The sequence below is a fragment of the Telopea speciosissima genome, chromosome 3 (assembly GCF_018873765.1).
Source record: "Telopea speciosissima isolate NSW1024214 ecotype Mountain lineage chromosome 3, Tspe_v1, whole genome shotgun sequence".
Lineage (NCBI taxonomy): Eukaryota > Viridiplantae > Streptophyta > Magnoliopsida > Proteales > Proteaceae > Telopea > Telopea speciosissima.
In genome coordinates, this window is record NC_057918.1 from 20,962,766 (window position 1) to 20,978,857 (window position 16,092).

At 38.0% G+C, this 16,092-nt stretch overlaps 1 protein-coding gene across 1 annotated transcript; it reads left to right on the forward strand.

Annotated features, from left to right (window-relative positions):
- The first annotated feature begins 1,240 nt into the window (after nt 1-1,240).
- On the forward strand, nt 1,241-14,681 carry LOC122655995 (pinin). Its single transcript, XM_043850407.1, has 10 exons — nt 1,241-1,398; nt 1,492-1,599; nt 1,695-1,760; nt 1,882-2,043; nt 2,135-2,245; nt 10,950-11,021; nt 12,971-13,054; nt 13,154-13,254; nt 13,555-13,639; nt 14,169-14,681. Exons 1-10 carry the CDS (start codon nt 1,324-1,326, stop codon nt 14,550-14,552), a joined length of 1,248 nt encoding a protein of 415 aa, XP_043706342.1. The 5' UTR covers nt 1,241-1,323; the 3' UTR covers nt 14,553-14,681.
- Nucleotides 14,682-16,092: the final 1,411 nt, after the last annotated feature.

The following is a 16,092-nucleotide window of genomic DNA, read 5'->3' on the forward strand; positions in this document are numbered from 1 at the left end:
TAAAAGTGCTAGGGCTCTCGGGTGAAGCTCAAAATCGAATTTCCCAAGATTTACTTGAAACCCAGTCTGATTTTTGTTTTTCTGATCAAACAAAACCCAGTATCTTACAGCAGTAGCAGCAATGAATAAACCATATTCGTCTTCAAATCCATTTTTGTATGAATTTTGGGTTTCTTGAGCTGCTTCTGTTGTTTCTTGTTCTTCTCAAAGAAAACCCAGCCAATTATACTTACACTGTGATGCAGGCTGTAATCTAACTTGACTCATCCAAGGGCGAGGTTGGAACTTGGAATTGAAAATTTTGCAAATTGGCACAATGGGTGGTTTTCTATCACCGAATTGTAATTATGTTGTTCCCTTTTTTTCATTCAACAATGAATCCCTCCAGCTGAAGCTGGAACCGTCGATGTTGGTGGAGCTGCCTTGGGAGCTTGCACTGGTAGAGCTAAAACTACCGTCGGTGGTGTCGTTCTTGGTGTTGCTACTGGGGCTGGGGTTTTAGGCGTGGTCGGCGTGGCTGCAACAGCGGGTGGTGATAAAACTGACGTGACCGGAGTAGTTGGTGGTATGGTAGTCGGCGTTGCCGTCGGGGCTTGACCGTTGACCATCGCAATGTAGAGAAGGAGGAGGAGGAGGAGGAAGATGAAGAAGGAGGGTAAAAGGGTCATCTGACAAGGACCCAAGGTTAGTTTAGGGATTATGAAATATCTAACTATGCCACATCAACACTTAACAGACGGATGCTAACGGCAGGGGAGGAATTAGTAATTTTTTAAAAACTACAGGGGAATCGTATGTAAGATGGGAAAATCAAGGGGAGAAACGTATAATTAGGGCAAAATACAGGGGAGGTATATGTAATTTTTCCTAATAAATAAAATAGAAAATATGTATAGAACCATTTAACCAAAACCATGTAAAATCATATAGAACCATTTAACCAAAATTGTTTAACTAAAACTATTTACCAAATGGTCCAAGATTTGATTATGAGACCGTCTAACAATTAAACGGTCGGGTTACAATTTCTACCCTCAAATAGTCAAAACTGAACTGAACATTTTAGCACCCTTAACTAAAACCATGTTTGGGTTTTATGGTTGTTCGTGAGTGGGGCCCTGGGTGGAAGAATTACACTGAGAGTGGTGATTAGATTCCCATTCACTTTCTCCTTTTTACTATTTCACCCTCTCCGGTAACCACAGTCAGATAAATAGCGAAACCCTCCTCTTCCAGGGTATTGTTTCGGTGTTTGCAATCAAACTAGGTAGGGTAGAGCTTCTTCTCTCCTGGTTCCCTTCTCGCAGGAAGCAGACGGCAACGATGGGAACGGTAGTGGAAAAGACTGCAGAAGAGCTTCGAAAAGAGATCGAAGAGCTTCACCGTCAGCAGTGGGAGGTTAGGTTTCTTTCTCTTTCGTTTATATATTGTATTCTGTGACATTACTCTCTCATCTATTCATAAATCCAATGCTGTTTTTTATCTTCGCAGATCACAGAACGGCTTCGGGATCCGAGGGGTCTCCGCCGAGGAGGCTTAGCTGCCAACGGTCCAAGAAACTTCGCCAATGGTGGTCGTCAGCGAGGGTTTGTCAGACCAGTAATTGCTTCTTCTAATCTTCTGTCCCCCTCACCCCATCTCTTCTGCGGGTTCTTTTCCTTCTGATTTTGATTTCCTTTACTTGTTTGTTTCAGGCCGATAGGGCTGATTCTGACGATCAACCTCCTGCCAAACGACGCCTTTCTTCAGCTGTTGTTAAGGTATTATTGTTATTATTTTTCCATAGAAGTTGAGTGAGATCTCTGTTTTGTGAATTTTTTTGCGGTCATGGTCGGCTACAAAATCACTTTTTGCTTTGTTTTTACTGGATTGATGGTGTAGGTAGAGGATGGAGAGGTTACTGAGGATGCTGAGGGAGCGAAAGATGCGAAAGAGACTGCGGATGACACCGCTGCTACTGAGAATGAGAGTGATCGGGGGTCGTTGAATCCAGAGCTTCAGCGTGGCGGGTTTAGGAGAGATGGCAACAGGCCGGCAGCTAAGGTCGTAATTCCGAGGTCCTATATTGGTTATTTGTCTTTTTTTATTGTCGAAGTGTTATGGAAACTTAGTTGTCTGTGGTTGGATTGTTTAGGATTTCGAAATTCCAACAGAGCAGGTTCCTAGGGTTTTGCCAAAAAATGAGGATCCGAGTTTGGTCAACAGAAACAAGAGAATGCTGGGGCAGCTCCTGGGGACATTAGAGGTATGTTTGCCGGAATTACTGTCTCGCATGTGTATGTTCACGATTTAATCTGCCTTTCTATGATAACTGTGCATGCTATTGTATTGGGTTTATCTTAGTGATTGGGTGCACATTCGAATGACATTGGCTTTATAAATTCCATGTTTTGAATGCATTATGTAGTGATTTCGTCTTAATGCTTTTATCTTAATATTGGCAAGAACAAGATATTATTATTCATGTAACAAACTGTAATTACGATCAACAAAACATTTTGCTGCCCAAAAAGACTAGTGCTTTACAACCTACACAAATTTACATTAATTATGAAGTAAAGAATGCCAACGCGAAGAGAAACTAATTCTTCCTTCTGTTTTAGTGCTTTTTTACGATGATAGGAACATATGTAATGATATTCAAATATTATGTGGTTATGTTGGTGAAACGAGGATAAGAACCAGTTCTTTGTGTGGGTTTAGTTATGGTGAAACGAGGACAAGACTACCAGTTTGTTGTGTGGGTTTAGTTACTTTTTCACAGCATCTGTTGATCCCAAATTTTATGGTTTGCTGATTAAGTGATGGAAGTTCTATACAATTGACATTTCTGTTGCGATTGTTCTGAAAACCTAGACCTATCTATGGATTTCTGCTATTAGTGACGAGCATCAGTCATGAAATAGTTAATAGTTCATAACAAGGATGGTTAATTTTAGGAGGTTTCAATGAGTGAATAATATAAGGCAGAATTAACTTCTGTAAACCTCTAATTACAATTTGGGCAAGAGATCTCTACTTGATCGCATGGTCTCTACACAAGCGTCTGGGCCAATGGGGGAGCTCGCCTGGATATCTACCCAGGGGAATGAGAAAATTGAGTATTGGTGCTTCCTGTTGATTTTGAGAGTGGATTTTAGTGTTTATTGGGCAGACGGCATAAGGGTTTGCGAGTAAGAGTGTCAATTACTGCCGAGTTACTCTATTACTCGATGAATCTTGCCCCAATATTACAGTATGCCAGTATGGGTCTAGATTTGGGTACCTGATCAAGAATCAGGTTTAACATGGAACATATGTGTAGGCCATTTCGATTTGGTCCAATTCAAGCAATACCCAACAGATATGCTGCAAATGCATATTCCTTTGTAAAGTAAGGTTTTAACAAATTATCCAGAATTCTTGGCCTTGCAGTTCTGAATTCTGATACTATTTTACTATTTAGGAATGCAGGAGGAGGCAGCCCGAGTTTTTGTTTGCCTCCCAACTGGAGATACCAGGGCTGATGAGAGAACAGGGGTCAGGGACCACATAAGATAGAAAATCCCACTTTGTAATGACCAGTAACAAGATGCGATTAAAAAGGAAATAATAGATTCAGTAAAATTTCAGAATTGAAATCAAAGAGGAAATATCAAGAACAGAATCTAAGAAAAAGCCTGATTCAAAAGAATGTTTAGGGAATTAATAAGGTGTGTTTGACTGAAACCATAGTTGTTCGCAGCGTCACGATGATCCAAGTCGGTGGAGGGGTGTCTAATCGATATATCGACTCGTCGCCCGCCATGGCGATCATGTCGGCCATGGCAGAATTGTAATTAAATCCAAAGTTGAATGGCAAACTAGTACATAAATCAAGATTTATAAGAGCAATGGCAGATTTTTTATTTTTTATTTTTGGTAAAAGGCAGAATTTTAATTAACCTGAAGTTGTAAAGGAGTGGCAGAACTGTAATTTAATGGAGTTAAAGAGAAAACTGCATGGGCTAAACAGAATAGCAATAGAGAATATAGGGGGTTTAATTTAAATAGTATAAGTTGTCCTTACTTGCAATTTTAAAGACTTAATATGTCTTCTTCAACCTTGCAATAACACGATAGAAAGAAAAAACTCAGAAACCAAGGCCAAAATAGGAGATTTAGGGAACAGGGAGTGGGTCTAAGGTTGGGGAAGAAACAAAAAATTAAAGAAGAAGAAATCGAAGAGGGAAAGAGAGACAGGACGCCATGGCGTAGGTCGATATGCACATTTCTCCAGCGCCAGGACCGCCATGGCGACGATATGGCGACGCCATGACAACTATGACTGAAACAAATCGAATGTGTGATGCTGTAACAGATGGATTTGGATGATTTTCTTAACATTTAAAGTAGAATGGTGAAACAGAGAAATTGATTGTCTGTTCATTTATTTTTTAGGGGATGCTAAATTAATGTCAATTATGTATGCAGATGTTGTGTAAAACAGAAGCCAAGCTAGCAATATTGAAAGCTAGTAAATGTAGGGAAATATCTAGCCTGCCAGCTGTTGAAGAAATTTTCAGAATAATGGCAACTGTAAAGCCAATAGAGCATGAAAGAAGAAAGATAAGAAAAACAGTAGAATCTGCCTGTTGTATCCTAGGAATCGAACTCAACAAAATAACATGGTTACATTTCCTTACATATAGAACTCTAGAATAAATAGCTTAACTGGACTCAAACCTCAATTACCTATTAACTTAGAAAGCCTAATACTATAATAAGTCAATAACTCTCAAAACACAATCTTTAAAAACAGTAAACTAATTTATGGGGCTGGAGTTTGGCTCTTTGGCTTATGAATACAGTGTCTTGGAGATGAATGCAGCTCCCTATATTGATCTCGACCTTCCACTAAGTTTTGCTAGTGTTCCTCTAAATCTGGCAGAATATTTGGGAGGCTTGAAACAGTTCTCTATCCATTATTCCATCTATCAAAAAGAAAAAAAGTAAGGAAATAAACTAATTCCATTATATTTCTTTCAGATAAAGAGAAATCCTGACATTAAAAAATAAATTAATTAAAAACTATAGAAGACTAATAATTGACTTTTCATTTAATTTTTAGGGGATGCTAAATTGATGTCAATTATATATGCAGATGCTGTGTAAAACATAAGACAAGGTAGCAATATTGAAAGCCAGAAAATGTAGGGAAATATCTTGCTTGTCAGCTGTTGAATAAATCTTCAGAATAATGGCAAGTGGAAGCCAATATAGCATTAAAGAAGAAAGATAAGAAACAGGAGATGAATCTACCTGTTGTATCCTAGGAATCTTACTCAACAAAGTAAGAGAGCCACCCTAGCTGATTTTGGAATACTGTCAATCCAAGATGAAATCCATCCCTTAACCATGAATTTTCACAGTAAGCAAGCACATAGATGTGAACAGAATTTTCATTCCATCTATACGTAAATTCCATGGTTGCATTTCCTTACATATAGACCTCTAGAATAAATAGCTTTACTGGATTCAAACCTCAATTACCTATTAACTTAGACAGCCTAATCCTATATTAAGTCAATAACTCTCAAAACAGAATCTTTAAAAGCAGTAAACTAATTTATGGGGCTGGAGTTTGGCTCTTTGGCTTATGAATACAGTGCCTTGGAGATGAATGCAGCTCCCTATATTGATCTCGACCTTCCACTAAGTTTTGCTAGTGTTCCTCCAAATCTAGCAGACTATTTGGGAGGCTCGAAACAGTTCTCTATCCATTATTCCATCTCTCAAAAAGAGAAAAAGCAAGGAAATAAACTAATTCCATTATATTTATTTCAGAGAAAGAGAAATCTTAACATTTAAAAAGGGTAAATTATGAAACACCCCCTGAGAATGGAACGAATCTCAAATTACCCCCTCTTATTTAAAAATACTTAGAACACCCCCTGCATTAGAGCCCTATATTACAGATTAGTCCCTACCGTTAGTTTTAAGCTGTTGACTGATGAAGTCAGCTAGTTAAATTTATTTAAAACCCTAAACTACCCTTGACCAATGTATAGTTACAACTTTACCCTTGGATCTAAAAAACCCAACATGTACTCTTCTTCCTTACATGACCTGCAATTCAATCTCAAGCAGAAGAGTTGCCTGAGATCTCTCAGTCCCTGCTCCACTTTCCACTCTCTCTCCCCTTTGTCGGTTGTCGGTGTCTGGTTCTCTTAGGGAAATAATGCAGCTTTTCCCAGCAGCCACCGGGACCGCCACCTTCTCTTTCTTGGTTATTTTCTTCCTCTCATCCTGCGCTTCCACCGACGCGCAGGACCTTGGCGCAGTACCCGAAGTTCTCGACCTTCAACCACTACCGTTGATGATTTCCTGTTGCGTAGGGAAAGAATAACCGCACTGAACGATAGAACCGAAACAATGAAATAAAGAAGTGAGTGCATGGGTGGAGGATCCTGATGAACAGAGACGAAGCAGCATTGAGAGAAATTCAAGTGAGTGCATGGGTGGAGGATCGATCTTACGGTGAAGTCGAACTGAATAGAGCCTAAGGCGATGATGAGAACGCAGAGCACAATAGAGACGGAGTTGTCTCGGATGATCTGAGTGGAAGAACCAAACATGCTTGACTAAGAAAAAACAGGCAGCAGAAACTAAAAATGCTGAACTAAGATGCACAAGTAGGGCTCTCAAAGATCGGAAAAACAAAAGAAACTTTGAAGATTGGAATTGAAGATGCAGAATAAAAGGGGAGAAACCGAAAAAAAAAAAAGGTCAGGAAAAGGAAAATAAAAAAAACAAATTTCAAAAGCAAAGATTCGAACAGAGGAAAGCTACCAGAAGCTTACCTTCAACACAGACTGAAGAAAAACAGAGATCCACCAGAGAAGAAACAGAGAAAACAACACCGAATAGAGAGAAACGAAGAAACAAGGTTTGAAGTGTTTTTTTCTCCCCTACCTATACACTTCTGCCTCGAATCCATTCGATACCAACTCCCTGTGTGCAGGAATGGCTTCCGTAGATCTTTTCCATCCTCAAATGAAGACTCGCCGGAAACCGCTGAATTCAAACGGGATAGGAGACGGAGGAGGGGGCAGCCCCTAAGGTTCCAAGTGGGGATTTTGTGTTTTTGTGATCGGGAAAGAAATTCGGATTTGGGTCTGCATTTTGTAATAAAGCGATCAGGAAGGAAACCAAATGGAGTTAGGGTTTTAACAACCACCACCACCATGGTGGCTGGGGCAATGGTGGTTGTAGTGGTGGTGATGATTTAGGGTATAATTGGAAATATCAAAATTGGTATCCTAAATATTATTTACAAGCTTTGGGTATCTAAAGTGTATATTTTTACAAACATTGGGTGCCTCAATTGTCATCGTTTATCTTATTTTGGTTGAAGTTAAAATTGTCTTTTCCCTTTTTGGTTTGACTTAAGCTAACACCATTACTGTAGAGGGGGACGGATGAGTATTTTCAAATAAGAGGGGGTGACTTGAGATTCGTTCCATTTCAGGGGGTGTTTTGTAATTTACCCTAAAAAAAAATTAAATACTATAGAAGACTAATAATTGACTTTTCATTTATTTTTTAGGGGATGCTAAATTGATGTCAATTATGTATGCAGATGCTGTGTAAAACAGAACACAAGGTAGCAATATTGAAAGCCAGAAAATGTAGGGAAATATCTTGCCTGTCAGCTGTTGAAGAAATCTTCAGAATAATGGCAAGTGGAAGCCAATATAGCATTTAAGAAGAAAGATAAGAAACAGTAGATTAATCTGCCTGTTGTATTCTAGGAATATAACTCAACAAAGTAAGAGAGCCTCCCTAGCTGATTTTGGAATACTGTCAATCCAAGATGAAATCCATCCTTTAACCATAAAATCCTCACAGTAAGCAAGCACATAGATGTGAACAGAATTTTCATTCCATCTATACATAAATACCATGGTTGCATTTTCTTACATATAGACCTCTAGAATAAATAGCTTTACTGGACTCAAACCTCAATTACCTGTTAACTTAGGCAGCCTAATCCTATAATAAATCAATAACTCTCAAAACAGAATCTTTAAAAGCAGTAAAGTAATTTATGGGGCTGGAGTTTGGCTCTTTGGCTTATGAATACAGTGCCTTGGAGATGAATGCAGCTCCCTATATTGATCTCGACCTTCCACTAAGTTTTGCTAGTGTTCCTTCAAATCTAGCAGACTATTTCGGAGGCTCGAAACAGTTCTCTATCCATTATTCCATCTATCAAAATGAGAAAAGTAAGGAAATAAACTAATTCCATTATATTTCTTTCAGATAAAGAGAAATCCTAACATTATTAAAAAAAAAAAACATTAAAAACTATAGAAGACTAATAATTGACTTTTCATTTATTTTTTAGGGGATGCTAAATTGATGTCAATTATGTATGCAGATGCTGTGTGAAACAGAAGACAAGGTAGCAATATTGAAAGCCAGAAAATGTAGGGAAATATCTTGCCTGTCAGCTGTTAAAGAAATCTTCAGAATAATGGCAAGTGGAAGCCAATATATCATCAAAGAAGAAAGATAAGAAACAGTAGATGAATCTGCCTGTTGTATCCTAGGAATCTAACTCAATAAAGTAAGAGAGCCACCTTAGCTGATTTTGGAATACTATCAATCCAAGATGAAATCCATCCCTTAACCATAAAATCCTCACAGTAAGCAAGCACATAGATGTGAACAGAATTTTCATTCCATCTATATGTAAATACCATGGTTGCATTTTCTTACATATAGACCTCTAGAATAAATAGCTTTACTGGACTCAAACCTCAATTACCTATTAACTTAGACAGCCTAATCCTATAATAATTCAATAACTCTCAAAACAGAATCTTTCAAAGCAGTAAACTAATTTATGGGGCTGGAGTTTGGCTCTTTGGCTTATGAATACAGTGCCTTGGAGATGAATGCAGCTCCCTATATTGATCTCGACCTTCCACTAAGTTTTGCTAGTGTTCCTCCAAATCTAGCAGACTATTTGGGAGGCTCGAAACAGTTCTCTATCCAGTATTCCATCTATCAAAAAGAGAAAAAGTAAGGAAATAAACTAATTCTATTATATTTCTTTCAGATAAAGAGAAATCCTAACATTGTATAAAAAAAACATTAAAAACTATAGAAGACTAATAATTGACTTTTCATTTATTTTTTAGGGGATGCTAAATTAATGTCAATTATGTATGCAGATGCTGTGTAAAACAGAAGACAAGGTAGCAAAAAGCCAGAAAATGTAGGAAAATATCTTGCCTGTCAGCTGTTGAAGAAATCTTCAGAATAATGGCAAGTGGAAGCCAATATAGTATTAAAGAAGAAAGATAAGAAACAGTAGATGAATCTGCCTGTTGTATCCTAGGAATCTAACTCAACAAAGTAAGAGAACCACCCTAGCTGATTTTGGAATACTGTCAATCCAAGATGAAATCCATCCTTTAACCATAAAAAATCCTCACAGTTAGCAAGCACATAGATGTGAACAGAATTTTCATTCCATTTATACGTAAATACCATGGTTGCATTTTCTTACATATAGACCTCTAGAATAAATAGCTTTACTGGACTCAAACCTCAATTACCTATTAACTTAGACAGCCTAATCCTATAATAAGTCAATAACTCTCAAAACAGAATCTTTAAAAGCAGTAAACTAATTTATGGGGCTGGAGTTTGGCTCTTTGGCTTATGAATACAGTGCCTTGGAGATGAATGCAGCTCCCTATATTGATCTCGACCTTCCACTAAGTTTTGCTAGTGTAATTCAGTTTTGCTAGTGTTCCTCCAAATCTAGCAGACTATTTGGGAGACTCGAAACAGTTCTCTATCCGTTATTCCATCTATCAAAAAGAGAAAAAGTAAGGAAATGAACTAATTCCATTATATTTCTTTCAGATAAAGAGAAATCCTAACATTTAAAATTAATGTTTTCCTCTTTTTCTAGTTCTTGTTTTGGTCTAATTTTGCTGAGATAAAACTTCCGATGGGGTCCACCTGGCAGCTATCAATGTAGATCAAGAGAGGTTCCAGCACAAGTTTTCACGTTGGAACAAGCCCAAATCCAAGTCTAATGGGTTAAGTAGCGTAATAGGTTATATGGGTCATGGACGAGGAATTTTTATGTCTCTATTGAAAAGAGCATATCTTGACAGTCTAAATAAGAGGGATAAGTAGCCCATACGAATTTAACTAATTAGTTGTATCTAGTCCTCTAAAATTGTGAAGTCTTTGGGGGTGTCGATAGGTTAGTTTCATTGTTAGTTGTGAAAGACTTTGAAAATGTTAAGTTCATTAAATATCTTGAATACGGTATGCTAGCTCCCTATGTGTCTATCTCTCTTCAAAGGGGGGGAAGAGAGAGATAGACACATAGGGTGCTAGCATATGGTGTACCGTTAGCATCCCCAACCTTTTCCCTATATATGTATATATCACATGTTTTAAACCACTTATGGGACAATAGCTCATGAAAACGTTATCATAAATCATCAGACTAATATTTCTGTATTTTTTTTTTTTGGGACCGAGTTTCCCTCCACCCACAGTGAATGAGAATCCATTCGCCGTGGGTATGGGATTGGCAGGAGAAGGCATCGGGAGGGTATTTTTGGATCATACTAAAACCCTAGGGTGGCCAGTGAACCATATTCTACAGGTGGAGGAAAACTGTCTTTTTTTTTTAGTTCAAGGTTTTAGAAATACCATTTTTACGGAAAATGATTGTCAAAATTCTTAAGGTTGGCATCTTTCACTCATTGTTATCAAATTCCTTTTACTGTTTCTGATGTTTTTTTTTTTTTTTTCATTGAGATACCTACTTCAGTATTTAAGAGTTTATTCTCATCTCATGGTCTCTATACCTTTATTATGTTTCAATACTCCTAACAGGTTTGGATCCTGCTGTGGTTATTACGTTAACATATACTTCTGTTTCACTTTTTTAGAAATTCCGGAAAGAAGACAAACATCTCTCAGCAACTGAGGCCTACATGCGGAGGTCAAACTCTTTACAGAGAGTAAGTATGTTAATGAATACCTTTAAGGTGAATTTAAAAATAGTCTTTTAACATTATAAAAAATCTATTTAGTTTAAGGGAGTTAGTTAATTGTAGCTAAAATTAAACTTATGCTGCAAATAACTGGAAGTAAATCTAATCCAATAAACTAAGCCTGCTCTTTGTAGATTTATGCATTTCTTTCAGCTGAAATGAAACTTATGCTGCGATTAACTGGAAGTAAATCTAACCCAATAAAGTAAGCTTGTTCCTCGTAGATTTATGCATTTTTTTCCCGCTATGTTTTCTTTAGTTTCTTTTTCTTCCTTTTGAAAAGGGGGGGGGGGGCGCTGATAGTCTTTGCTTATTTGCTGCAATTATTTCTATCCCTTCCTAGAGTTGGACATTAACCTCCCAAACATTGCGATATCTGTGGGAATGAGCATAAATGAAGTTATCTCATGGGGATACTGAAGAAAATACTTTTTGAAAATAAGCGTGCTTGTTGTAATGAATTTTGGGACACATCTTGGATTGATAGGATATAGATGGCATTGTTTTGACAATAATACTATCAGACTAATTAAAGGAATTGTCTAAATGTAACCTTCTTTTGATTGCCACTTGTCTTATTCCATAAAGTTCTTTAAGCCAAAGTTTTCAAAATAATCTGAAAGTGACTTGCCATCATTGTCATTCTTAAGAGCTGTTATTGTCTCCATAGTTATCAAGGCGGGAAGGCGACCATGGCGTTTTAGAGGGTAAAAAAACAAGGCGACACCGCCATTGCGGCTAGGCGCCCGCCATGGCGCCCAAGGCGTCCAAGGAGTGTTCACCATGGCGACACCTTGGCGATGCCTTGATAACTATGATTATCTCACACTTTTTTGTATACGCATGTGAAATGATGGATTTTACCTCATTAAAAGAAAATTTGTGTAATGCTAAGAGGTGCAAATAAATAAAGTTACAAATTAATTGACACCTTAAAGGGTGTCAATAAGAAAATCACTTATATAAAATTGTAAGAACCAACTGTTGTCCATGTGGGATAACTAAGGTGCTGGGTTCCAACACAATTTTACTGGGAACCCATTGGTAGTTTGATTGGGGCATGGATTTGATGGTTATGTTGTTCACATTGTCATATATATTCATGATTAAAATTTCAGACCAAATGTGTTGTCATAGAGGTTTAAAAGAAGTTTGAAAAGTATAGGAAGTAAACCCAACATGAATGCATCAGGAACTGTTCGAAATTAAGGGGCGGGGGAACCCAATACGTGGTGGGCCGTATGGTTGAAATAGGGTACCAAAATTGACAAATGGCCTCTCAACCGTATCCCAAATCTATCCAATGGTCAGATTGCCAAATCATCCACTCATGCGGCTGAAAAGTGGCACTTTGATGGAAAGGTTTCGAAGTACTGTTTTTGCCCTAACTAATTTCTAATAAGTACATATGGATATCTAGAGATCCAACGGGTATATAATTGTATTTGCTTGCAAGTAGCATATTCATTAATGATTGTGTAAATAATACAACTATGAATATATCAAGAGGTGTGTTATCTAATGTAATGAAAACTAATTAAGAAAAGAAATACAAAGACCTTTTTTCGGTCCAGCAGTTTGTCTTTTAGCTCCTTTCAGGATTCTGATATTACAGAAGTGTCTAATTATTACGGATATGTTATGCACACCGATGATATTAATTAATAGAGAACCAATTGTGCTAACCACCCAAATGAGTGATTTTGGAGTGTGTTGGAAGTATCCTGTTCAGTGGTTCATATTGTTTGTCAAAAAGTTGGTTGCTGCATGTTTTGTGGATCAATTAGATGGACTATTCCACATGGGGAATAAAAAACAAAAGTTTCATATCAAATATGTTGACTCATCTTGGTTAGTGGAGGGAGTTCTGCCTAGAGTTTATAGTGTGATAGTTAAATGATTGAAACTGTCTCTAGGCTGAGCAAAGGGCACGTGAAGAAAGTGAAAGGCTGCGGCAGCAGGAACGTGAGCAAATTGCAGAAAAGAGGAGAAGAGATCTGGTGTGTTTGCTTGTTTCTTTTCCCGTGACTTAAGCTTGTGACTTGAACAAACTTGAAAATAGCTTCTTTGTTCATATGATCACCTTTTTTTCACTGCAGACTCTCCGAGCACGTGTTGCAGCCAAGGCAGAAGAAAAGAAGTTGGAGCTGCTATTTCTTCGGTGGAGTGAGCACCATGAAAAGCTTTGCAATTTTCTAAGGTACATTGAATTAAAACAAAAATAAGTAGACCCTGCCGGCTGTACTTTTCCAGTTGTATGTTTTCTTGGTTACTGTTTACATGCTCAATTTCTTCTCTTTTTGCAGGTTATTTTTAATTTTGGTACAAAGTGTCCATATTCACAATTTTATTGAGACAAAGATAAGTTTCTGTTCGTGTGCATAATGTTGAAGAAACCGGTCGCTTCCTGCTTCTTTGCAGGATTATAGGTAGAACAACAAAATTTAGATTTTAGTAATGTCTGACTCTTGTTTGATGTTTGTGGGTTGTGGTCTATTAGGACTAAAGCGGAGCCGCCAATATATTACATGCATGCGAAACCATTGGAGGAAGATGCAGCTCTGGTTGAGGAGCGTAAAGAAAAGGTGTGTTGTAGTTTGGATTTTGTTGCTAATCTTGCTACAACTGAATTTCTTTATTCCTTCACAACTGAATTTCTTTATTCATTGGAAGGAAGTGATTAGGAGTCGCATTGTGAATCTGATATAAGATGCTTTGTATGAACAATTTAATACCCCAGAAGCAACATGTCCATATGTCTGATCTCAAGTCTTTCCAATCGAGTAAACCACCTGCTTCTTTGTGGTCAGCAATTCAAGATCTATTAACAATACAGTCTGCTCATAAGATTTATATTTGGCATAGCCAGAAGTGCCTTTGGATGCTGCTCATTGGTTGGTTAATCTGTATCCACATACAACTGTCTGATGGTTGTACTGAATTAAACAAAGTTTTAGTTGTCCTCTAATATAGTATTAAATTGTCAAAATTATGTTTCACATTCGTATCCCTTGCTAGGAGGTATTAATCATCCTTTCAGAATTGAAATAATAAGGTCTTGAGTGCAAAGATAGAAAAGAAATGTTGATTAATACTTGGTAAATTACATTGCAGGCTTTTCTGGAATGGAAAGCTGCTAGAAGGGAGGAGCTATCAGCCTATCAGAAGCAGATTGCAGAACAATACGTTGCGAATGTGGAAACAGAACTGGAGAGATGGCAGAACGGAAGGAATGCAAGAAAAGCAAACAACAATTTGAACCAGGAGACAATGGACAAAGAACTTGAAACCCACAGGCTTGAGCATGGACCTAAGACACGGAAGATCCCTGATAGTGACAACAATATTGATGAGGATGATGTGGAAGATATCAATGTGGGAGAAGATGATATGATGGATGATGTCCTTGGGGTCGATGATAATAGCAGGAGAGTTGATGAAATAGTGAAGCCTGAAGAAGTTAATGCCAGTTTAAACGAGGACAATGTAGAAAAGTAGTAGTAGTAGTGAAAGCATTCGATCCTAGTGTTTTAGTGAGCTCAAATTAGTGTAGCAACTCCAACAATTAACCATTTTGGGTTGGTATTTATTATTTGTTTTCTAATGTTATATTTCATGGATTTTGTTAAGATGAGTGTATCTTTCTTTTATTGGCATTGGTTCATCTTTCATAACAAAACCAGTTGTCTGGTCTTGGGTCTGCCTATGATAATATTCTAAATTACACTCATGGTGTTTTGCTAACCTTATTTTTGTCATGATTATTGTAAGGCCAAATGTTCTCTGTGCTGGGGTTATGCCCAGATACATGGGGTTGGGTGAAATGATCACCCTGATCCCCCTGAATGGCACTCCCATGTGTTTGGGCGTAGACTATGATGCGGCACAGAAAACATAAGCCCTGTATGTAATATGGATCCCAAAATTACTTTATTTTTTTGATGATTTAAATTTGCCCGCACGGCCTGTGCAGCCACGGGTCCAAACACCCTAACCCCAGCCCCTATGTACCCACCCTCGTGGCCATGAATGTCACAACACCCTATGCAACCCCACCCCATTCACACTTATCATGGACCCCCATCACATCATACCACCTCACCCTAGCTAAGCCATGTCACCCTTACTCCTATGCCACCTACTCCCTATTCCCTTGCTCCTTGGAACCCACCCGCTTTACTTTAATTGCTAACCTATAGGAGGAGCCCTTACCTTAGCTCCACTTTAGACCCAACCAACCCCAAAATGCCACATACCTTCCTCCCTTCTTTTTTTTAATCTAAAATATTATTTTTGTGGGAGAATGTTCTCTGTCCGGGCCCACATAAGGGTGGGGGCAATAACCACCCTGCCTCCCTGAATAATACTGTAGCAGATCCATGTGTCAAGGCAGAACCTGTACTGCGGCAGAGATAACATGAGCCCTGTAAAGAAAGACAAGAAAATAGAGAGGGAAAGACCCTAGCATTACTTCTAAAGTGGGTTTGTATATGTAGTGTCTGTGGGTTTGTGCATCGGTCAGTAGTGCTTTCTAGAATAAATGACCCTGTCATTTGTCAGAATCTTACAGTTTTCCTAGAATAAACGATTTCGGCATCGTTAGAATATTACTGTTTTATTTACATATTTTGATATCCAGAATTTTAGTCATTTTTCTTTTTTTTCTGTTTTTTATTTGTCATTTTGATCACTTTAGAATTTCAGCTCTTCAGTCCCTACGCCGTCACTTTTTTTTGGTAAAACTAGGGGTGTCAATGGGTCAAGTTGGGCTGGGCCTACCCTTAACCCTAACCCACCCTTAGGGACCTTAATATAAATCCTAACCCAATCCAACTCTGCTAGGGTCTCCCCTAATCCAATCGGGCCCTGATTGACCCTGATTGGGTCGGGCAGCGTCGGGTTGGCCCTGATTGACCCTGCTCCTGACCCTGATTTTTGTTTTTAATCCCATGAAATTAATACCTGTCTATATGAAGGGAAAAAAAAAATTCATTTAACAATATGAAATGCATCAAGTAAAACAGAGGAATTCTCATAT

Coding starts and splice junctions, on each gene's coding strand:
- LOC122655995 (XM_043850407.1), top strand. CDS start 1,324: ATGGGAACGGTAGTGGAAAAGACTGCAGAAGAGCTTCGAAAAGAGATC. Junction 1,399..1,491: donor TTCACCGTCAGCAGTGGGAG/GTTAGGTTTCTT, acceptor TTATCTTCGCAG/ATCACAGAACGGCTTCGGGA. Junction 1,761..1,881: donor TTTCTTCAGCTGTTGTTAAG/GTATTATTGTTA, acceptor TTGATGGTGTAG/GTAGAGGATGGAGAGGTTAC.